Consider the following 21,783-nt stretch of genomic DNA (forward strand, 5'->3'; position numbering starts at 1 on the left):
GAAACTGAGAAGGCATGTGAAGGAATGTAAGAAAAGTGATGTGGATGAATGATTGACAGGTGATTTAAAGTAACGTTATAAGGAATCCCAGTTTTTTTTTTTTTTTTATTAAAACGTGTAACATAAACAAACGGTCAAATTTTGTTTTGACTTTGAACTCACATATGGCCACACCTCCAAATTCTTCCGTCTTAACTTACATTGTCAACTGAGGACTGTCCTTACACCTGGAAGAAGTACACTAGCTACAGACTACTAGCGACTTGCAGAATGTCGAGTTTTGATGAACTCCTCTCCCGAGTCGGAGATTTTGGTCGGTATCAGCAGAGAATTTCTATATTGGGATGTCTGCCAATCGCGCTCTTCGCATTCGTCTTGGTGGGGGTCGTGTTTTTGGGAAATTCACCGGAGCACTGGTGCCGAATTGAGGACGCAGAGCGTATCCAGAGCGCCTGTAGCTGGACTGAGAGTGAGCTGCGGCAGATGACTGCACCCAATGGATCGTCCGGCCGCTGCGAGAAGTTTGATGTGGATTGGAACACGAGTATGATTGACTGCAGCAGCAGCAACATCAGTCAACCCTCACGTGTTTTTGCCGTCACACCTGAGCGTGAATCCTGCGACCACGGATGGGTGTTTGACTCAAATCACACAACCGTTGTGACTGAGGTATAGTCAAATGTATAAGATTTGTGTTTTCCCTCAATGTACTTAATTATTATTATTTATTTATTTTTTACTTTTTTTTTTAACTCATAACACTTTCATAGGCTGATATGCTGATCAGGAGCATAATTTACAGTCCAACTTTATTGATATTGCTATAATGTCATTATTGTGTCATTCACTTTTTCTTGCAGTTCTCCCTGGTGTGTGACAAGTCCTGGTTGGCAGATCTCAACCAGGTGTTTCTAGCTTTAGGCTTCTTCATTGGAGCATTGGTCACTGGATATATTGCTGACAGGTTAGGAGCTTTTCAAAATGTTTCACATTCAGTGCATGTATGAATCCACAACAAAAATCTATAAGCCTCTAAGTGGATGCGTATCAAGATGGCATTGAGTCTGCTGTATTCAACATACTGCAATTTTTTCCACCACAATTTATTGCTAGAGTGGGCATGTGTCACTGGTCCCGTGCGTGTGAAGATGCTTCCAAGTCTCTCAAACATGCTCTGACCAATCCTCCGATTGTGGCTCATATCCTGTATTTACACAGAGCCTCTCTTGTTATACGCCGATGCATCACAGGATTGTTTAAGGTGCTGTACTGGCAGGATAGAAAAGAGTGTGTGATTGGGTACCAGGTCAAACACTCTTTTCTATCCTGCGTCTGGGCCAGTAGTGTGAACACAAACTCATTCTCGCACCTCTGTGATTGCTCTGGGGTCTGACAGGTCACGCCAGCTGTCAAAAACAGTCTGTGCAACAGACTAACCAGGCACATAAGGGTGGAATAGGTGACATAAATAGCAAGATCAGGTTGTAGGTCAAGTCAGGTTGTAGAGAGGGAGATGTGAGCCCGATGGTTAAGGGTAACTGGTTGGCGGGTCAAACAGGGAACCATTGAAAGACCTAAGATGGTTATGGTGCACCACCCACCCATGTGATAGAGGTTCCTGGGGGTCGTCAATTTCATAGGTTTGCTGCTGGATTGTTATCTTTGTCCATATGCTTCTATAAGGTTTAAAAAGGTACCTTCAATCTAAGTGCTTGTGGCACTATTAGCAATTAAGATCATCAAATAGAACCAAATCATCCTCTTAATTTGGATGCTGACACCTTTTTGTCATAATGACCTTTCTGTGTCACTATAGTGCCAACCCATCTATCGCTGTAGTCTTAGGGTTTAGGTTGATTGTGTTAATTAGTTTGCTAAATATCCATTTAACGTTTAATTCTTATATTTTTAGAGTGTTCTGTCCTCCTAGACAGGGAGAGAGTGAGGATGTTTCACTCCCATTACTATCAGTGGCTGATGCTGTATTGGAAAATGGTACTAGGGCAGTTTGTCGTATCAAACAAATCCAATGTCATATCAGAGCAGTTACACAAGTAATTCGTCGACCAATGGCAGGCGCCGGTATTCGGAAAAACATTGATATTGGTGCCAAATGTCCTTTTAGCCAACAGATATCCCACACACTGGCTGGCAATGTCATTTTCCAAAATGAAAGCTTTATTAGCATTTAATGTGCATTCCTATGAGGACAATAAAGGGGCTGACTTTCGTGTCTGCGGTTAAATAAAGCTCATCAAACCTACTCCTGTTACCCATTGCTTCTACCGAGATCCAGTGGGAGGGGAGTTCCACCACAGTCAGACAAACAGCTAGGCTGGTCACACAGTGTGTGTGTGTGTGTGTGTGTGTGTGTGTGTGTGTGTGTGTGTGTGTGTGTGTGTGTGAGTGTGTGTGTGTGTGTGTGTGTGTGTGTGTGTGTGTGTGTGTGTGTGTGTGTGTGTGTGTGTGTGTGTGTGTGTGTGTGTGTGTGTGTGTGTGTGTGTGTGTGTGTGTGTGTGTGTGTGTGTGTGTGTTTGTGTGTGTGTGTGTGTATGTATGAATTTGAAAAGTGAGTTTGAGTTTGTGTGGGTGCTTTGTTAATCCCAGTCTATCACTGTCAGTCAACCCTCAGGGCTACAGCCAGGCTGGTCACGCAGTAGAGGCCGGCCATGAGTCTCTAGTCTGAAGGATCTCAGTATGTGTCTCCATACAGATCAAAGGCCTGTGTAGACACGTCACCCACGTGTCTGTCCTCCCTCATGGACACATAGACAGACAAGCTTAGACAAAGGCATGTCTGGGAAAAGCAGTATTGTACACACTACAGACACACTGGTCATTCACCCAAACCTTTGCTGATGAAAAAAAAGGTCATAGCCTTGCTCATGTGTCTTCACAGGGTCACAGCCTTTGGTGTATGTCATTGTTTTAGGTCTCTTTTAAAATCTGTGTATTCCTTTTAGCTCACCATTGTTCAAGTTCAAGTTCAAGTTTATTTATATAGCAAGTGTACGTTTAGTACTGGTGAATTGGTAACCTTATGTATTCACACCTCATGCTGCAGGTTTGGCAGGAAACCATGTTTCATTGGTTCCATGCTTGGCCTGGGTTTGGCTGGGGTGGGCGTGGCCTTCTCCTCATTCTACCCCTTGCTGTTGGCCTTCCGCTTCCTCCAGGGATTCTTTGCAAAGGGAGCTTGGACAGCCATATATGTCCTTGGTATGTCCTCCAGAACTGATATTTCCCATTTTGAATGGGCTAATCTCAAAAACATAAAATATTGTGGAAGTAGAAGTTTGGTTGGAGAAAGGTGCTTATTGCCACCCTCCTGCTCCTTATGTCAAAACGTAGTAGGGATGGTTACTATTCAGTCTTTGAGGGTTAATGTCTGACCTGCACATTTTACCCCTATGAACATTTTCATCTCATTGTCATCCTGTTGTACAGAAACATTCTTGTAGTATAAAGGTTCCCCAGGTTGGATTACAAGTTGTTTATTCTGAAATTGAATTCTCTCTCTGATGCAGTAATTGAATTCTTCGGATCAAGCAACCGGAAATTTGTCTCTGTCATGTCACGAACAATCTATTCAGTTGGCATGGTGATTCTGCCATGTTTGGCCTACTACATCCACTCCTGGAGGACACTGCAACTGGTCATGACCATCCCTACATTTGTTTTCCTGGCTTACTACTGGTAAATACACAAATTTCACACACACACACACACACACACACACACACACACACACACACACACACACACACACAAATCTGGACTTAAACCTGCGACCCAATCTTATGGAGGAGTTATGGATGCTACTCTCATGGCCTGTGGGGGTAAGTTGTTGACAACATGAGAGCCAGTAGTGCTGTCAGGAGGGCACACTGTTTTTTTAGAAGTGTGCTTTCTGATTTTCTGTGAGAAAATATATATGTGAAGAGGGTTGGGGTATGTATTTTTCATTGTAGAAAACATAACTTAAGAGTGAAAAAGTGTCTACTAATGCTTACACAAAATATTAGTTTGAAAGACTCGAATAGGTGTGTGAGCACCATAATGAAGCTTTCTGCTGTTCTTAAAAGGTCATACACCCGATTAAGACCATGTTATACTAGTCCACACCTGCTGTGCTAGTCAATTTGTGAGTTAAACTAAATTCACTGCATTCAAAAATGTTGTCTGTAGGCTTGTTCCAGAGTCTCCTAGGTGGCTGATATCACAGAGGAGAACCCAGGAGGCCATGGTTATTGTGGAAAGCATTGCTAAATGCAACAACACGTCTCTGCCAGAGAATCTCAGGATGGTATGTTTTTCCCTCACAATCTTATTCCTTGATTCCATTGTATGGACTTGAATGATGAAAAAATCTTAAATAAATCTTTATTCAATCTGTTATTTCTGGGGACATTTTCTTTTGTCATTGTGAAATAGAAAGTGACTGTGCGTAACAACAAAAAAGGGTTAGGTTAGATTCTTTAAGGACACGTGAGGATGTCTAGTTGCCACAGTCTAGTTGCCACAGCTTTGGTCCCACACAGTGGTATTGATTGATTGATTGATTGATTGATTGATTAATACCACAAACACTGAGATTCCAGCTAAGTCCAACTAAGTACACAGTCATCAAACAGAAGTTACATTTTGGTTACATAAAGATACTTTAGCTGGGCTAATAGATCTTAAGGGTGTGGTAATTTAGTGAGAAACTAATAAAGTTACATTTGCTGTGTCCTTACAAGTGATTTTATGAAAACTTGAATGTGTGTTCTGTGTATTTTTGTTTAGGTTGACCCCCTCACAGAAAGACAGGAAGATCTGAACCGTCCCTCTTTTATGGATTTGTTCCGGACTCCAATCATCAGAAGAAACACTTTGATCCTCATTTATGCCTGGTAACTCGCTACTTGGGATCAGTCCAAACATTTCTTAATTCTTAAGGCACAACAGACATGTACTCAAGGTACACACCCAGTAGATCCCTGAGGTCCTCTGGCACTGAACTCCTAACACTTCCAAAGGCCAGGATAAAGAGACACGGGGAAGAAGCTTTTAGTTTCTATGCCCCAAGCCTTTGGAACACTCTGCTAGAATACCTAAGAATGGCTTAAACGGTGGAAACCTTTAAATATGCACTTAAGACATACTTTTTGATCTCGCAGATCATTCACTGTAACATTTATCTGTTTCTCTTTACAAATGTTTGTAACAAACTGCCTACTGTGAGGCGCATTGTGTTACCTCCTGGTATGAAATGTGCCGTACAAATCAAATTTGATTTTATTTTAATTGAGGTGTTTCCAGAATAGTTGGCATAAGAAACCTTGTTTTTAGAAGAATACCAAAACTAGATAGTAGAGTACAGGCATTTACAGAGCTACTGATACTGCCTGTGTCTGTATTAAAGTATCTCTGCCTCTTAAGGTACAATAATCAGACATTCCTCTTATTATTATTGAAACAAAGCGTTTAATAAAGGTGGGTTTACCTGGGTTCACCTGGGACAGAGGGCATATTGGGCTTTTTATAATATACCTCTAGGAGATGACTGGTCATCTTTCATGTAAGCAGTTGGTCCTCTCTGCATGCGTTTTAGTACACCAAGTGGGCTAACCATAAGCCCACCGGTTACTTATTACACTCATCAGTCTCGCTATAGAGTTCAGCAGAAACTAAAGAGTGAGCGCTGGGACGTCACATCATGCCAGTGCAGGTCAGGTTTTTTTTGTCTGCTTCAGCAATGGGCTGATTGTTTTCAGAGATAAAGCAACATATTTGAAAGCAAGGGATGTAGTGCACTTCACTTGTTTTGTTTTTACAACTTGTTTGGTCACAAGTGGGCTAACTATTCTTACAACTTATTTCATAAAACAAATATAGGACAAATAGGACATATTTCCTCTCTTTAATATTAAGAGGTCTTCATAATTGTATTTGGTGTGAGGCTTGGCTTTGGTGACAGTCATAATCTATTAGCATCTAAAGTTTTTTGTTTATGTTAGCAGTAGGGAGCAGCGCTAATTACTTTCTGTGGACACAGGTGACTACACAAACTGGGTACTCCTCATGTCATACTCATAAGTTGACACACATTCACAATTGTGCAATTTTGTCTGGGAATGGTTTGAAAATCCCCAGTTGAAATGTGCTGTGACCCAACACTGCCTGTGACCCAACACTGCCTGGCCACCAGATATGTCTTTAAGTTTTTCCTCCCCTGTATCTCTAATGTGTTCTCTTTATCTCAACAGGTTTACAAGCACAGTTGTCTTCCAGGGACTGGTGCTGCGTCTGGGAATTTCAGGGGACAACGTGTTCCTGGACTTCGTTATTTCAGCGGTAGTTGAGCTTCCTACTGGGCTGATCTTCTATCTTACAGTTGACCGGGTTGGACGGCGCCCTCTCATGGCCGTATCGAACTTCATCGGTGGTGTTGCTTGCTTGGCAGTCCCATTCATATCAGCTGGTAAGCTGCTCATGTCCCATTAATATCAGCTGGTAAGCTGCTCATTTCCCATTCATATCAGCTGGTAAGCTGCTCGTGTCCCACTCAGTGTGGCTTTAGATGATGCCAAAGTCTGAATGGTATAGGTTACGTCGTCACAGAGGAAGTAGGGGGAAGGGCGTAGTGGACTCTAGGTCCACTGGTGCATGGGTCATAGTGTTCAGTGTCTCGCAGGTTTGCCTAAGCGTGTCAATGGATGTGTGGAATGACATTTAAGTGAATCAATTCAGAGAGAGAGAACATCCTGAAATCCCGTAGACTTGTTTGTGGTTTGCAATTCTGTGGTCAACCCTTTAAAACCACTCATTGATTAATAGGTGTATCTCTGTAATGTATTTCACAAATAATCAGATGTTTTCTTCTAGACTCTCTGTGGTTAAAGAAAACAGTGGCAATACTTGGAAGGTTGGCTGTTGCAATTGGATTTGAGACAGTGAATTTTGCCAACTCAGAATTGTACCCAACGCCTCTCAGGTTATTCTGCTCCACTCTTCAGATACAAATCATTCTTAGAAAATAAAACAATGGTGAAAAGGCTTGGAATGTTAGCTTAATGCACACCTGAAAGAGAAACACACATTTCCATACATCATTGCCATGTGATTATTGCATATCTACTTCCGTTACATGTCTTTGAACCTTAAATGCTGTCCTTGTGCCTTCTACAGAAATCTGGGCGTGTCCGTGTGTTCGTCAGCCAGTGATATAGGTTCTGTGGTGGCTCCTTTTTTGTTATACAGGCTGGCTAGCATCTGGCAGGAGCTTCCTCTCTTCCTGTACGGTACGTTTATTAACTAACCAGAGGTGTTTACTCAAATGGAAATTGCAACAGTTGGCTGCCACCACCTCCTTGACTGCCACTGGCAAAATTTCACTCACAAGAACTTAATAAATGTGGTGCCTTCATGTTCTGTAAGCTCCAAAATGTGCCACTGGTCTTAGTAATGGTAAAGTAGTAGCATACATTTTCAGCATACATGTCAAAAGCATTTATGCATGCATGTTGTAAACATGTAAATAAATGACTACAGGAAGTAATCAAAGGTGATGAAAGATCCAACGGTGTCCATCTGGCTCATTTTGTTTCCAGGCACGATGTCGGTACTATACAGCGCACTGGTCATGCTTTTACCAGAAATGAGAGGAGTCAACCTGCTTGAGACTATAGATGACCTGGAGAAAATGAAAAGGTACTTTTATTTGTTTTCACCAAGTTCTTAATGATTCCAGGGTTTCATGTCCATATATGCACTTGTTTTCCTCTACTGTAGGCCCAATTGCTTCTCTAAGGATGAGAAGAAAGCAGATGGCATCATCTGACTGCACATTGCTGGTTATCAAGCTTATCTACAGAGCTCAACAAGAAGCTTCATAAAGTCATCCATCTTGGGTCTGGATGTAAGAATTCGAACATACAGATGACATTTAGGTTATACAACCACTATGGGAGCCCAATTAATGATTGCACTATACTCAGTAATCAAATAGTTTAGACCAGGAGGCCATCTCTACATCTAATCAGTAGTAGTTTGCAAGAGAAGAAATGTCTTAAATGCTGGTCGGCTTTTTCTTGGGGCCTTTTGTATTTTTATGTTGATATAAAAGGAATGAGTTGGGAGCCAATATTCTGAGAACTCCCAATTTTTGCTGAATTATGTATGTATGTATGTATGTATGTATGTATGTATGTATGTATGTATGTATGTATGTACGTATGTACGTATGTACGTATGTACGTATGTATATACCTATAGCTAAACAATGCTGAAAAAGTTTACAGTGAAAATAGACTGGTGACCCACAAATCGGTCTTTGTTTCATTGTGTTCTCATGTTTGCTGTCTGGAGGCATGACAACAGATACCTCATTAAAAGGGTGAAAGGATCGAGGGGAGGAATATTTAAGAGGGCATTTTGTGTTTTAAAAAGTATTTTTTTTTCATTCTGTAACTGTAAAAAATATAGAAATAAAATAACTCAATATGTGGTGTAAAAATTGTGCTTTATTATTCTGAAATTAAGAAGTCCAACTGTAAACCAAGAGTAACCTTTTAAATAGGCTTTGCAGTATATAGATTACTATACTACTATGGCTTACTACGGTTGTAGGTCATGCATGATGACAATTCATATTTGACAATTAATACTGAAAAAATATTAGATTTTCCAGTGTATCTCTTTTGTTGGTTCGAGGCAGCTGGCTACTTTTTTGGTTCTAGGCAGCTGGCTGGAGTTACAGTGTATAACTGAAGGGTTAATGTGCTGAGCACTCAACCGGAATAGAGGTCATGACATTGGTGGGGTGGCCGTTGGGTGCATAGGGTTGGGGGTCCCCCATCAGTGATATTTATTTGGAGTGACACTCCAAATGGCAAATAGGGGCGTTGGTTGAGTGCCACTGCGGTCTAGTGATCTCCAGACAAACTTTTAACGGAGTTATAAACCAATGCGTATATGCTGTAAGCTCATATTTGTACTGATCTCTTTGAAAATGGAGGTTTTGTATGGAAATTATCTTTCTATAATGGATATCGGCACAAATCTCGAGTCTGTTGATGCAGCTTTCAAGGAGCAGGAACGTAATAGACTTAACCACATCATTAACCAATGGAATTCTAAAAGACTCGACCTGTTTGAAATCAGCCAGCCAGACCAGGTGAGATTCTAGCACTTTCTGCTTACAGTGTCTGCACTCCTTTGCCAAAATGATCTATCTTGCGCTGTTTTACATATTTATTATTTAGACATTATTATTCATCAAACACAAAATGCGTCAGTAAGTTCACACAGTGTGCAATTAATGAATAGTTAATCAAATATAACGTGATCTTATTAGGACCTGAAGTACCACGGTGTTATGAGGTTTTACTGGGAAGACCAAGTAGCAGGAAATGTCGCCACCAAATGCCTGCGTGTCGGTTGTCTGGACACAGCCCAGGAGGTCACTGAGACCCTGCTGGAGAAATTCAGACCAGACATGAAGCTGAAGGCTGACTCCTTCTCTTTACATGAGGTCCATATCAATAAAGGTATGACTCAGAGTGGGTCGACTACATTGCCTTAACATGAATATGGGAAGCATGTTGACATTGTTTAATCCAGTAATAGATTATAAAATACACATCATCCATCTCTTCATCCACTTTATGTTTTGAAGAGGATAAACGACTAGAGGCGAATGACAAGCCGCTGCTTGTGCAACTCAGCTGGATTAAAAACAACTGCGAGGGACGCTTTGTCCTGAGGAACAACAAATCTTTACCGCAGGTGAGAGGCTATGTACTTAATGCTTAGTTTGACCTGTTAAAAAGGGATGACAGCAGAGTGTTGTTTCATATGGCAGTGTGCTAGAAACGTGTATGTTTGATTTAGAATATGTGCTCCTTGCTTAACTTCAAAGACCCAGAGGGATAGTAATGCTTTGGTGTTTAGTGCTTTTTTGTTTTTTCGCTTCACTGCTATGATAGACCGCTGAAGAAGAAAGGAAAGAGAAATCAGGAGTCATCCAAAATTTCAAGAGGACATTGTCCAGGAAAGAGAAAAAAGACAAAAAGAGAGAAAACTCTGTTGGTTGTGATGACAACAAAGATGGGAAAGAGAATGGGTATGTCACTAGTATTTTTCACTCTGGGACACTCTGTCCAATAGAATCTTGTCTAGAAAGATCTTCTGCTGACTTAACCACAGATGGAACTCATAAATGGAACTGATGTAGTGGTGTGTATTGTCAAGATCCGAATGAAACACTAGGCTTGTTTAATAGAGGATACTACAACCACATTTGATTGCAATTCATGCCAAGCTTGGGTTTGGCCCTTGGCCCTTAGATAAGATTCTTTATGTCATTTGCCATTGAGAATATGCCATTCTCTTTTGCCATTGTTTGTGTCAAATGTTCATTCACTGACTGTGTAACAGACAAAATATGAAAAAGCCCAGCCACCAGCAGCGGACCAGCCCGTCTAAAGCTCCAGGAACCTCTAATGCGAAGGGGAAGAGACCAGGTGAAACATAAGACATAAGATGATGGAATTGGTTGCTAATTAAAAGTACCCAGCACTGACCTAACAGAACTTTGCTTTAACAATGACTCGACCTCGTGAAAACCATATAGAAAATCTTCTTGATCATCCTGGGGCATGGAGAATTGACTGCTGTTTAAATAAGGTTTATACATGACTGTACCTTTTATGTATATGTTGACAAACTCATTAAATTAACCAGCTACCTCTCATTTTTGTCCCTTTATCAATTTTTGGTTCATCATCCTTGTAGGAGGACCACAGGATAAGGTATTCTGTCAGCATGAAATATTAATGTGTTCATTAAATGTTAATTTTATCTATTATTTTTGTTTAAATTGTGTATCTATTTGTATATGGGTTAATGTTTGTTTTTGCATCTTGGTATGAGCCACTTACTGGATCTATGGGGGTTGTGTACATTGTGTATGTAAGGAAGGCATTGTTCCTAAAGAATGTGAAATTAACATATTTAACCTCCCTTTCCCAGGCCTCCGTAAGCCATGACCCACACAGGTCACAGCAGGCAGAGACGACTGTCCAAAACAGAGAGAATGGGCATACTTATGAAGGGTGAGTCAGTCTGGGAAAGACCCAGATATATTAAAATGAAAACATTCTAATGATCAGTTCGTACAATTATCTGTACTTGCCCAAACATAGACTGTGACCTATTTTGTTGCTTTTTTTCCTCCTCATTAAGTGTGTTAGCCCACGAAAGCTTTTTCTCGTTCTGGCATGAAATTTATAATCTCATAACAGCTAACAGAATTGTTGCACATGAGAAAATGATAACTGCTAATGAAGCTACATAAAAATGTAACTGAATTAAATGAAAATATGAACAAGACACAGAATGCTTTTATGTATGCTATTACGGATTTGAAATAAACAAGCTGTTGTTCTTCCACATGTCAGCACATCCACACGAACGCTTCCAGTCAGCATTAAGTTAACAGACTACAGTAAGTAAAATGAACTACAAATCCCATGCACTGGCATGCCGACTTTCCGGCAACTTAGCATGAATTACTGCTTTTCAAGTCAGTGGCTCACCTTGCCTGTGTCCTCCTAGATAGATAGATAGATAGATAGATGGATACTTTGTTGATCCCGAGGGGAAATTAAGGTAATCCAGTGGTTTATACACTTAACTCACAAACATACATACATGAATCACAATAAAAACAATACACATAGGGAGAACATGTACACAGGAAGGGGGTAGTTTACAGGTACAGGATAAATATGGCCCTATATAACAGTGTGCATTAATTGTGACAGTGTTGAAAGTAGTGGCGAGTAGTGCAAGGAGTGCAAAGAGTGTTCATGTGCATGTGTGGATACTAGTGCAAATAAAGAACTGTGCTTGTGTGTGTAAGGATAGTGCAAAGTGATATAAATAGTAAAGTAATGCTATGCTCTGCCCGTTCTCTCTCTGTCCCAGATGAAGAAGCATTTCTGGTTGCCATAGTGAGCTATACCAACAGCTCCACTGTGCACTTTCCCCTGTCCCCGGCCTATGCTTTTTACCTGGTTGGCCGCTCTCGGCTTGGTCGTACTCATGACAGTGTACACCACATTGCTGCCATAACAAGCAAGATGGTGTCCATGATAGGCACTGTGATTGAGGTTAGTAATGAGATATTCCTTACTCACATTTGATAGGTCTAAATTGCTGCACAATGTAGATTTTACATAACAGCACAGACATCCAGTTGATATTGAATATGATTTCATCATTATATAATCAATATATTAGACATTATTTTAAAATACAAAAGGTTTCTTTGTAGAGCATTTCGACATATAAACAAACAAAAACATGTTGTGAAGATTGTAGGGGTATAAATTAAACCTTGTGAGGTAATATTATCTACCCACACTGACCTCTGATCCTCAGAAACACAAGACCATTGCTGTGTCTCTGGCCTTCTGGATGGCCAACGCATCCGAGCTGCTGAATTTTCTGCGCCAGGACCGAGACTTGAACCCCCTTACCAGGCCAGCTCAGAGCACACTGGCCCAGCTGGTACACCAGGCCTTCAGGTGAGACAGGAGATATCTGATGTTTATTTATTCATCATATCATATTTACCTCCCTGTCTCATACAGCATATATCTGTACTCTCATTACTGCCTAATAGTTATTACTGACTTTTTTATCATCCACTATCTCCTGTAGTAAAGATAAGTATGATGATAAGCAACATAAGTCGCACATATTACATTTACCAGTATACTATCTTTGTGCTAATTGTTGTCATTGACCATTAATGTTATAGTTAGCTGCTTCTAATGCCAGTTATTTTATGTGCTTGTGAAACCTGTGCTCTTCAGATACCTTTCCCAGCGTCTGCAGCAGGACCTTGAGAGACACATGCCATCTTTCTTGATTGATGCTAAGGAACAGACAACGAAGTCCTCAGCAATAGGTGACATTTATAACTTCAAATGAATCCGTTCAAAAATGTACTGTCTAAATATTGTCTTGAAATGAAATCCTCACAATAAGGTCCTTATAAAGTCCCAGTGTCATATGAAGGTGGACCAAAAGCACCTGCATCATGCTGGACTGATACCAATGGACTTATGGACTACATTGATATTGTGCTGCATTCATATCTGAAACCCTGTCCGTTGTTTGTCTTGTTTCCTTCATCTACGTGAAGAGGGAGTGCTGAGTTGTCTGGTGCGAGCCATGAGCTTGTTGCGTAGATGCAGGGTAAATGCAGCCTACAGCATCCAGCTCTTCTCCCAGCTGCTGCACTGCATGAGTGCCTGGCTGGTGAACTGGCTGCTGGACTCAGGACTGAGGGGCCTGAGGGGCCAGCCCTGGAGGCCGTCCCCGTGGTTGGAGACACTGCGCCAGCGACTTGCACTTGTTACTGCCTGGGCTGAGAGGCAGGGCCTGGAGCTGGCAGCTGACTGCCACCTAAGTCTTGTGATGCAGGTGTGTGTTTGTATGTGTATTATATGTTTAGCAGATGGTATTGTATATTTATTTTGTAGATTTTGTAGATTTATTATATGTTTTTTATATGTGGAATTTATGTTCAGAGTACTTATATGTTATGTAATGTTATTTTATGTTATGCTATGGTAAGTTGTTGTGCGGTGTCTTGTCCTAAGAATTTCAATGCCCAGTCTGACTCTGTTTTTCTGTGTATATGAAAAATAAATACTTGAACTTGAACTTGAACTGTTGTTGGTGACAAAGAGGGAGAGCCAAGTCAAGGACCCCTGTGACAAAAGTACACTTTAAGCATTTGTCTTCAGCTGTCAAAACAAGAACCAATGTCACCATTATTTTGATCTCATTACTTAAGGTCAAACATGCTAATTTCTACACATAGAGATAATAAAAAAAAAAATGTATTTACAGTTTTTGTTTTTGTTTTTACCCAGGCCATTACTCTCTTGAGCATGAGTGCACACACCATGCAGGATACCAAGAGGGTCCATGAGGCCTGTTTCAAGCTGAATTCTCTACAGATACGCACACTGATGGCCAACCTGCCCACTATACCGGCAGTGAGTCGGCCATAAATCCAAATGCATGACACTACACCTTCAGGACATCTTTGATAATGATGTCAAGCCCTAGGTATAGTTTGACCTTTCTCCTTCCGATCTCAATCTAGGGTATGATTGACAGCCTGGTTGCTATGGCAGAGAGCACAACGGATGATGTGCTGAAGAAAGAGGGATGGGACATCCAGCTTAAGGTGGATTCTGACCTTCACCTGCCCTTCCTCCTGCCTGAGGACGGCTATACCTGTGACAGCATGCAAGGCATTCCACATGGGTTCCGGGACTTTCTAGAGCCCATCTGTCGCAAAGGCATGATTGAATACCTCCCACAACCTTTGAAGTCATGTTTTACTTCACTCCAAAGCCAATATGTATATATGTTATTCTACTGTACTGTTTAAAAATGTCAGTTAAAAGTAACCCTGACTCTATTTGTCATTTTCCAGGCTTCTGTTCTCTGCTGTTTCACCCCATCTCTGCTGACGCTTGGAAAGTCTTTTTCAGCCGAACAGACTCTGTGTCCTCAGGCTCCACAAACTTGTGTTACAAAACTCACAGCTCTGGACTAATGGTTCGTTTTGGAATAACACACTACCATGTGTTTGCTCTGTGGTTAGCTACTTCAGAAATAGATTGCTGAATTATTTGAAGATATTATTATAATAACGAATGCATCACATTTGCGTGATAGTAATTGCGCAGTTTAGCCTGGTGTTACTCTTTAACAATATAACTAAAATAAATTAATTGATTTTTTTCTTCATTTTTGTCATGAAATAGATTGCTGAATTATTTGAAGCTATTATTATAATAATGAATGCATCACATTTTTTTCTTCGTTTTTGTCATTAAGAAACCGGAGGTGGTGGTGATTGCTTTGAAGAAACCATTGCACCGTGGACTTGGCCTCAGCATCGTGGCTGCAAAGGTGAGGATGTGCTCTTTGGAATTATTTCAAACATATTCTGAATTAGAGAAATGTACCTGATCCTAGCGTCAGATGATGCTTGGTTGAGAAGACGTTTCTTACACACATCAGCGGGGATGAGTCTAAAATACTTCTTCGACAGGGATCAGGACAGAGTAAGCTGGGTATTTTCATCAAGTCTGTTGTGAAGGGTGGAGCAGCACACGTGGTAAGTACCGCAGTAACTTTGAGGAATTTGTAAGTGGATGAACAAACTGATGAGAATATCTTATCAAATGTATTTGTTCATGACACATTGCAAACAGAAATCCAGTAATGTTATGCTCACTGTGCGTCTGCAGGATGGCCGTCTGACAACAGGAGACCAGCTTCTCAGTGTGAATGGACAGAGTCTAGTGGGGCTCTCCCAGGAGAAGTAATGATTTATTTGAAAAAAATGCAAACCTCTTTGGGATAAATAGTACCATGGAGTGATCATGCATATCTAGCTTTCATCGCTGAAACAAACAAACTGCCTTGGCTCGATTTTAATCAGTTCATTTTTAATCTTTATCTTGGGTTCTATGCAGTCCATGTCATGATCTGTGTTGTTTTAGGGCAGCGGACATCTTGTTGCACACCAGCTCTGCGGTGAACCTGGAGGTAGTGAAGTCAGCAGCAGTGTTCTTTGGGCTGGAGGATGTACTAAGCCACCCACCTCCAGTCATGACCAGAGGGGAGACAACATCAGCTGAGATGGAACTCAATGGACTCAAAGGTGGAGAATAGTATTAGCCTGTGTGACATTACAGTTCAATTCAATTCAATTTTATTTATATAGCGCCATAACAATTGTCTCTAGGCACTTACAGTGGATACCTTATCTTTCTAAATATTCGTTCTTTATTATAATATTATACCTTATTATGTTGATTTTCACTACAGTCAGATTTAGAAATCCGGAGAAGGCAAACCAATCATGGTCAAAAAGTGCCTTATGATCTGTTTGTTGTTCTTGCCTGTGTCCTTCAGCTGAAACCCCAGAGCATAGCAGCCCCTGCAAAAAAATTGTGGGGATGAGGGGGAACCAGAATACAGTACTGATGAGGAACAGATGGGAGTACCGCTCTAACCCCAACCTGGCTTGTGAGAGAACCAGCATCTTCACATCACAAATGAAATTCTATTAAAACTGTCAAGCATTGTTAAATTAGATGAAATTTAGTATTATGCTTATTGTCAATGTGCATTCGTTTTATGTTGGGGGGTCTACTAGAAAAGATTTACATGCTTCAATATTCCCAAAAGACATTATTTTCATACTGTACAACTCTATTGTATCTGTCTGAAATGCTCTGTTAGAGCTCTTTTGTCTTTAAGCCCCCCCCTACAAGTGTGCCCAGTGTGCTCTGATTGGTGAGTTAGGCAGGCAGTAAAGATTGTGTCATGGAATTGCATCATTTTCTAACAAAGGTAAAGGGCTGAAATTCCAAAGAACCACTTCGGTGTGCTGAGAAAAGTGGGTTCTGTCGAAAAGAGCTGCTTACTCTTGCATGTAACTTTTCAGGCAGTTTAAATGCACAAAAAGCAAGAAAACACACTAAAGGGGAATAACTGGAACAACTTGAAAAACATAGGACACAATAGGTCCTCTTTAACTGCGTTGCATCACACATAACTGCATGATAAGATGTTGAGTAACATACCACTATGATTTGTCTTTGGAGCAAACCTAGGTTCAGGTACTGTCAATAAAGAAGGTTGAGCCAGATGTTTCCCGTTTCCCCTAGATCCTCTCCCTGACCCTGGTGAGATGTCAGTTGACCCAGTCACACCAGCCAACAAGATCACATCAGTCTCCACAGGCAATCTATTGGTGAATATTCCATTCTGTTTTCATTTTCTTTGGCATTCCTACCCCTCTAATATTCATGTGAGCATTAAGACATAGGACTTGTGGAGACCATTATACTATTTATGATTCCTAGGAGGAGACTAGTTTCACCAACTGTAGTCCTGAGCCTGTGTTGGGATACCAGAGAGACTACCTTACCTTGCCTGCTCCCAGATCCCACAATAGGAATGAGCCTGATCAGACTCTCACCACAGGGCATCCAGAGAGGGTTCCTGGGATGAACACACTGGTGGGTGTGACCCCTGCTTCTCTCATTGGTTCACTGCCTGGTATTTTCAGATTGTGTTCTATATTGTGGTGCTACCATAACACAGGATGAAGGGAAATAAGAAATTGCACAATGTAATAACAAGCCAGATACTCGTTAACCAATAGAGACAATGTGTTAATAATAATAATAATAATCATAATAATACATTTTTTTTTAAGCGCCTTTCATGACACCCAAGGTCACTTCACAAACAGGTTGTTAAAATTACAATAATCTCATAGAAATAAATAAAAATTAAAGTCAGTCAGTCCATAAGCTATCTTGAAGAAATTCGTTTTTAAGTCTGCTTTTAAAGTCAGTAATTGAGTCACAGTGTCTGATGTAGTCTGGCAGTGAATTCCACAACTGGTCAGTAAGATATATGTATCCAGGACATATTTTCTGTTTTTACATCTGCAGAGACACACCCGTTCTCAGGAGAACATATTTGAAGAGAGAGAACCCCCCTCTGTTGCGGACAGACCACAGATCTGGAAAAGTCAGTGTGATCTTGCCAAACAGGAGGCACCAATCCAATCCATGGCCATCCCTGTGCAGTCAAACTCCAGCACACTCCTCAGAGCCAGCAGCCGAGACCACTGGAGGGCCTCACAGACAGGTGTTCTCATGAAGACATCACAGCCCACGCGCATTGATGTACCTGCCTCACTGTCACATGGACTCTCCTTTGTCACCTTCCGACCACCAGCGGTTCTTCCAGGTGACCAAAACCACAGTGGCTCTCATACTCTAGCACGAACCCCAGCCCATAGCGCTCTGCTTCAGAACCGTCAAGGGCAATACCCGGGTACGGCCCCGGCCTGCTCCACACTACCTCGCCCTCATCTCAACTCTCTCTCTGCACAACAGCAGAGGCTCTCAGCCAGACCCAGGTCCTCAAGTCTCAGGCCAGCCTCGACCCCACCAGCCCCAAAAGAGGCCTCAAGCCAGGCCCTGACTTCCACACACGGCCTCAGCTCCACCCCTGCTAGGCAGACGCGGCCGCCCACAGGCCTGACCACTGAATCACCCCCTGGAAGTGGTCTCTGGTTGGACCCGTGGCGCAGAGAGGAACGGGACCGTCTGCAGAAGCAGTACCGTCACCAGGCTGTGGACCAGCTGGAGCAGGAGGTCCTCCAGCTGCAGGGCAAAGTGCAGCGCACCCTGGAGGAGGGCGAGCGCCTGCGCAGGCTCTCGCTGGAGTGGCAGTTTCAGAAGAGGCTGCAGGAGTTCCAGCAGAGCGATAGTGACGAGGACGGAGACGTGGACATCAAGGAACACGAGCAGCGCCAGGGGGACAGGAATAGTGTGGAGGTGAGTGTCACTGATCACGGAACACAAGAATGCATGGATGAGAGTTGAAAGGTCAAGGAAGATTGTTGGAAAGAGACATTATGTTGAAGTACGTTGAATACATTTTCCAAAAAAATAAACTGCTGAGAGACATTATGTCAATAGACCATGGCCAACTCATGACATTGTTTGCATATATCTAAAACCTGTGACTGAAATGAGAATGTTTCTACTTTAGTAGACATCCCAGACAGTTGTCTAAATCTTGAGATGTATTGTATTCAGTGTTCCTGAATTCAGTAGCTACCACTTTTTCATTATTATGTTGTTACGATTATATTATTATGCCCTTGGAAAAATCAATTGATCAATTTCTTCAAGTTTCTACTAAGTGAGCTTTGTAATCTCCTTTATACCCTGTCTCTGTATCTCTTCTATTTGACATAGGATATACATTGAAATGTGCACTTAACCATGTCATTGCTTCTCATATAAATCCCATGAATCTATCTTTTAGACAAAGCCAATGGAACATAGCACTAACCAGCTGCTAAGTAAGGATCACACAGAGGAAGCCAAGGGCAAGAGCCAGTCTGAAGTACAGGTCAAAGGTGAGGGACCAGAGGGATGGAATATCTGGAAATGAATGAGAGGTGTTGAAGAATTTATTGACAGTAGTGTGGTTTATCCTTAGAGAATAATGTAATTCTATTAAATTTTTACCCAAGGAGGCAAAGCAGGAGGTGTTGAGGAGTCTGAGAGCTCAAAGTACAAGACAATTCATGGAAATCAAGAGAGGTGTGTTTTCTTGTTTTTAAATGGAGTGAAATATCCAATCATTTAAAAGGCACATGTGACTCATTCTGTTACAGAACATATATAACATACAAATGTATATACATGTGAAATAATTGATGTTGATTTTCTGCAGGGGAGACTTCAGTCAAGTGAAAGCACCTGAGAACCTGTCCTTTAAGGATCGCCAGAAGCTGTTTGCTCTAGCTATGAGCACCTGATGTGGACCACAATATCAGTAAGCGGTCTCCAGACTGTGTACTCTCTTTACAGAGTACTGGCATCACAGCTGGCCTTGAAAGATTAGGTAAAAACTCCTTGACAGTGATAAAGTCATATGAATGCTCTGTATACAGTTGCAAAGTTCTAGCAAGTAGCGAGTTGTAATTATAGATTAGAATAAAATCCACTCAACCTTGATGTTATGATGGTAAGGCATTGATTCTGTTAATAATTAAAATATCTGACAATAAACAACCTCAATTTTCTCTACTGTCGACTGTGTGTATTTCATAATATCAAGTCATATGAATGGTTGGTAAAACCGCATCACTCTGAACCAGGACAATCTTAGTTTTACTACTGTACATATCAAATCATGCATCTAGATTTATGTAATATGCAAGGTGTTCTGAAAACTGGACAATTATAAAACATTAGAGACAGAAACCATTAAAATACTGTATATTGAAGTGAGTATATGTCGTTTAGCTTGAGTTGCTTAGGCTACTCTGCACTGACTGCAAATAGGTAGCTCCACACCTACAGTAGGTTTTACACAAGGTTGGGAAGACTACTTTTGAAATGTAATAGGTTACAGATTACTAGTTACCCCATAAACATTTAAAATTTAATTTAATTATGTAATTATTGTCTACTCTAGACGGTAAGAATATGACTAAGAACACTAATTGTATTACATCTGTAAATGGCAGGAGAGTTCTCTCTAATGAGAATAAGTGGTGTGAGCATTTTAACAGGTTGATAAATGCACGTGACAGTACATACGGTTGCATCTGCAGCCTGAAGAAGTTCAGGATCCCCGGAGTGGGTTGCTGGAAAACTACTTTTTCATTGGAAATCGTTCGACAACAGTAAGCGTGTGTGTGATTATCAAAAACATATTTTATGTTCCAGTTGTTATATCAGACAATGCTAGGTAGAGGAGGCTAGCTGGAGGATGACTTTGTGTAGTCTATGGTAGTCTAAAGTTAGCTAGCCAGAGATGTTAGCTTTACCTCTAGCGCAGTTTTCAAAGTGATTTCCTAATGCTGGAAGATAATTAACATTAGTTCGTTGTGTATCCTTTAGCATTGTGTGTAACTTCTATATATGTATCGTTCAGTTGTGGTTTTACATATAGAAAAGGTATTTTTACGCAAAAAGTGTTGGCATTTAGACTATCTATTTGAAGAAATGTCTGTTGACGCATAGTAGAATACGCAGGTATGCCACAAGGTGGTACCAAAGGTTATGGAATAACGCTGAAAATGCATTTAAGTAAAGCGAAGCACTTTGTTCCAGACAGCGTTTATAGTGTGGGAGTGAGCGTCGTCATTTTGTAAGCAGAAGATTAACATTTTTGCAAGTTACGCTTTTTAAAAGAAAATATGAATAAATGGGTTTTGGAAAATCGACAATATAACGCCCGTGGTAGCTAAATACGTTTTAACACACAGTGCATGATGTGCATGTCGTACGGTATCTGTGTAGACCAAACTATCTCTAAAATATGTCTATTAGTGTGTCAAAGTGGTGTGGAACTCTGAGAAGGCCTCAAACCAATCAAACTCATGCTGCTATTCATAATAATAATAATTCATTTTATTTTTAAAGCACTTTTCATTCAAAGGAATCTCAGAGTGCCTAATTCATGACTGTTCAGTTGGGTTGTTACTATATCAGACTGACAGAGAACTTTCTATTGTAGTGTGGTAACCCATACATTGACACTAACATTTTTTATGCTAAGTAGCAAATGATGTCTTATGGATGGTTTTATTAAGTGTATCGTGAATTTATTGAATTGTGTAGTCAGATTTGAAAACTTACATTTTTGATCAATCTAAATGGTTTTCAATATTTTTCCTAACACAGCATAATGTTTTGACATTAAGTAGTTGTTTAGTAGTTGTACACTAATGGGACTATATGTACTTAAACCTTGTCCATTTGATATATTACGTTGCTAAAGAAGCTTCAAGGTCTCTGAAGGTTTGGAATCATTTTTAATAGGCTAAGTTTGTTATTTATCATAGTCCAGTATCAGTGATGGCAATATTTTGTGAGATTATGGCATGATGTGAATACACTGAAATTGGGGATTGGAACAAATTAAGCAGTGAAATAAGATTAAACCAGTCAGCACAAGGAGGTGTCCAACTATTCAGGCCTATGATCTGCCTGTGGGTGTCCTAGCCAAGACATGACATGTAGTGAGAAGTTTAAAATGGAGTCTCTTTATGTAAGTACAAGACAGCAGTGCAATAATATCAGTACCATCAAAGTAGATATGTTTGACTGAGCCAGTCACAGTAGAGCCAGTCTCATATGTTTTATGATG

The 21,783-nt window shown here is 40.9% G+C and overlaps 1 protein-coding gene across 1 annotated transcript; it reads left to right on the top strand.

Moving 5' to 3' along the window:
* Positions 1 to 270: 270 nt before the first annotated feature.
* slc22a3 (solute carrier family 22 member 3) lies at positions 271 to 7,825 on the top strand (the record flags this gene model as incomplete). Its single annotated transcript, XM_080850428.1, has 11 exons — positions 271 to 669; positions 861 to 964; positions 3,065 to 3,219; positions 3,528 to 3,696; positions 4,189 to 4,306; positions 4,789 to 4,895; positions 6,252 to 6,466; positions 6,871 to 6,979; positions 7,174 to 7,286; positions 7,596 to 7,695; positions 7,777 to 7,825. 11 exons carry the CDS (start codon positions 271 to 273, stop codon positions 7,823 to 7,825), a joined length of 1,638 nt encoding a protein of 545 aa, XP_080706554.1.
* Positions 7,826 to 21,783: the final 13,958 nt, after the last annotated feature.

Source organism: Sprattus sprattus (genome assembly GCF_963457725.1).
Source record: "Sprattus sprattus genome assembly, chromosome: 13".
NCBI classification, from domain to species: domain Eukaryota; kingdom Metazoa; phylum Chordata; class Actinopteri; order Clupeiformes; family Clupeidae; genus Sprattus; species Sprattus sprattus.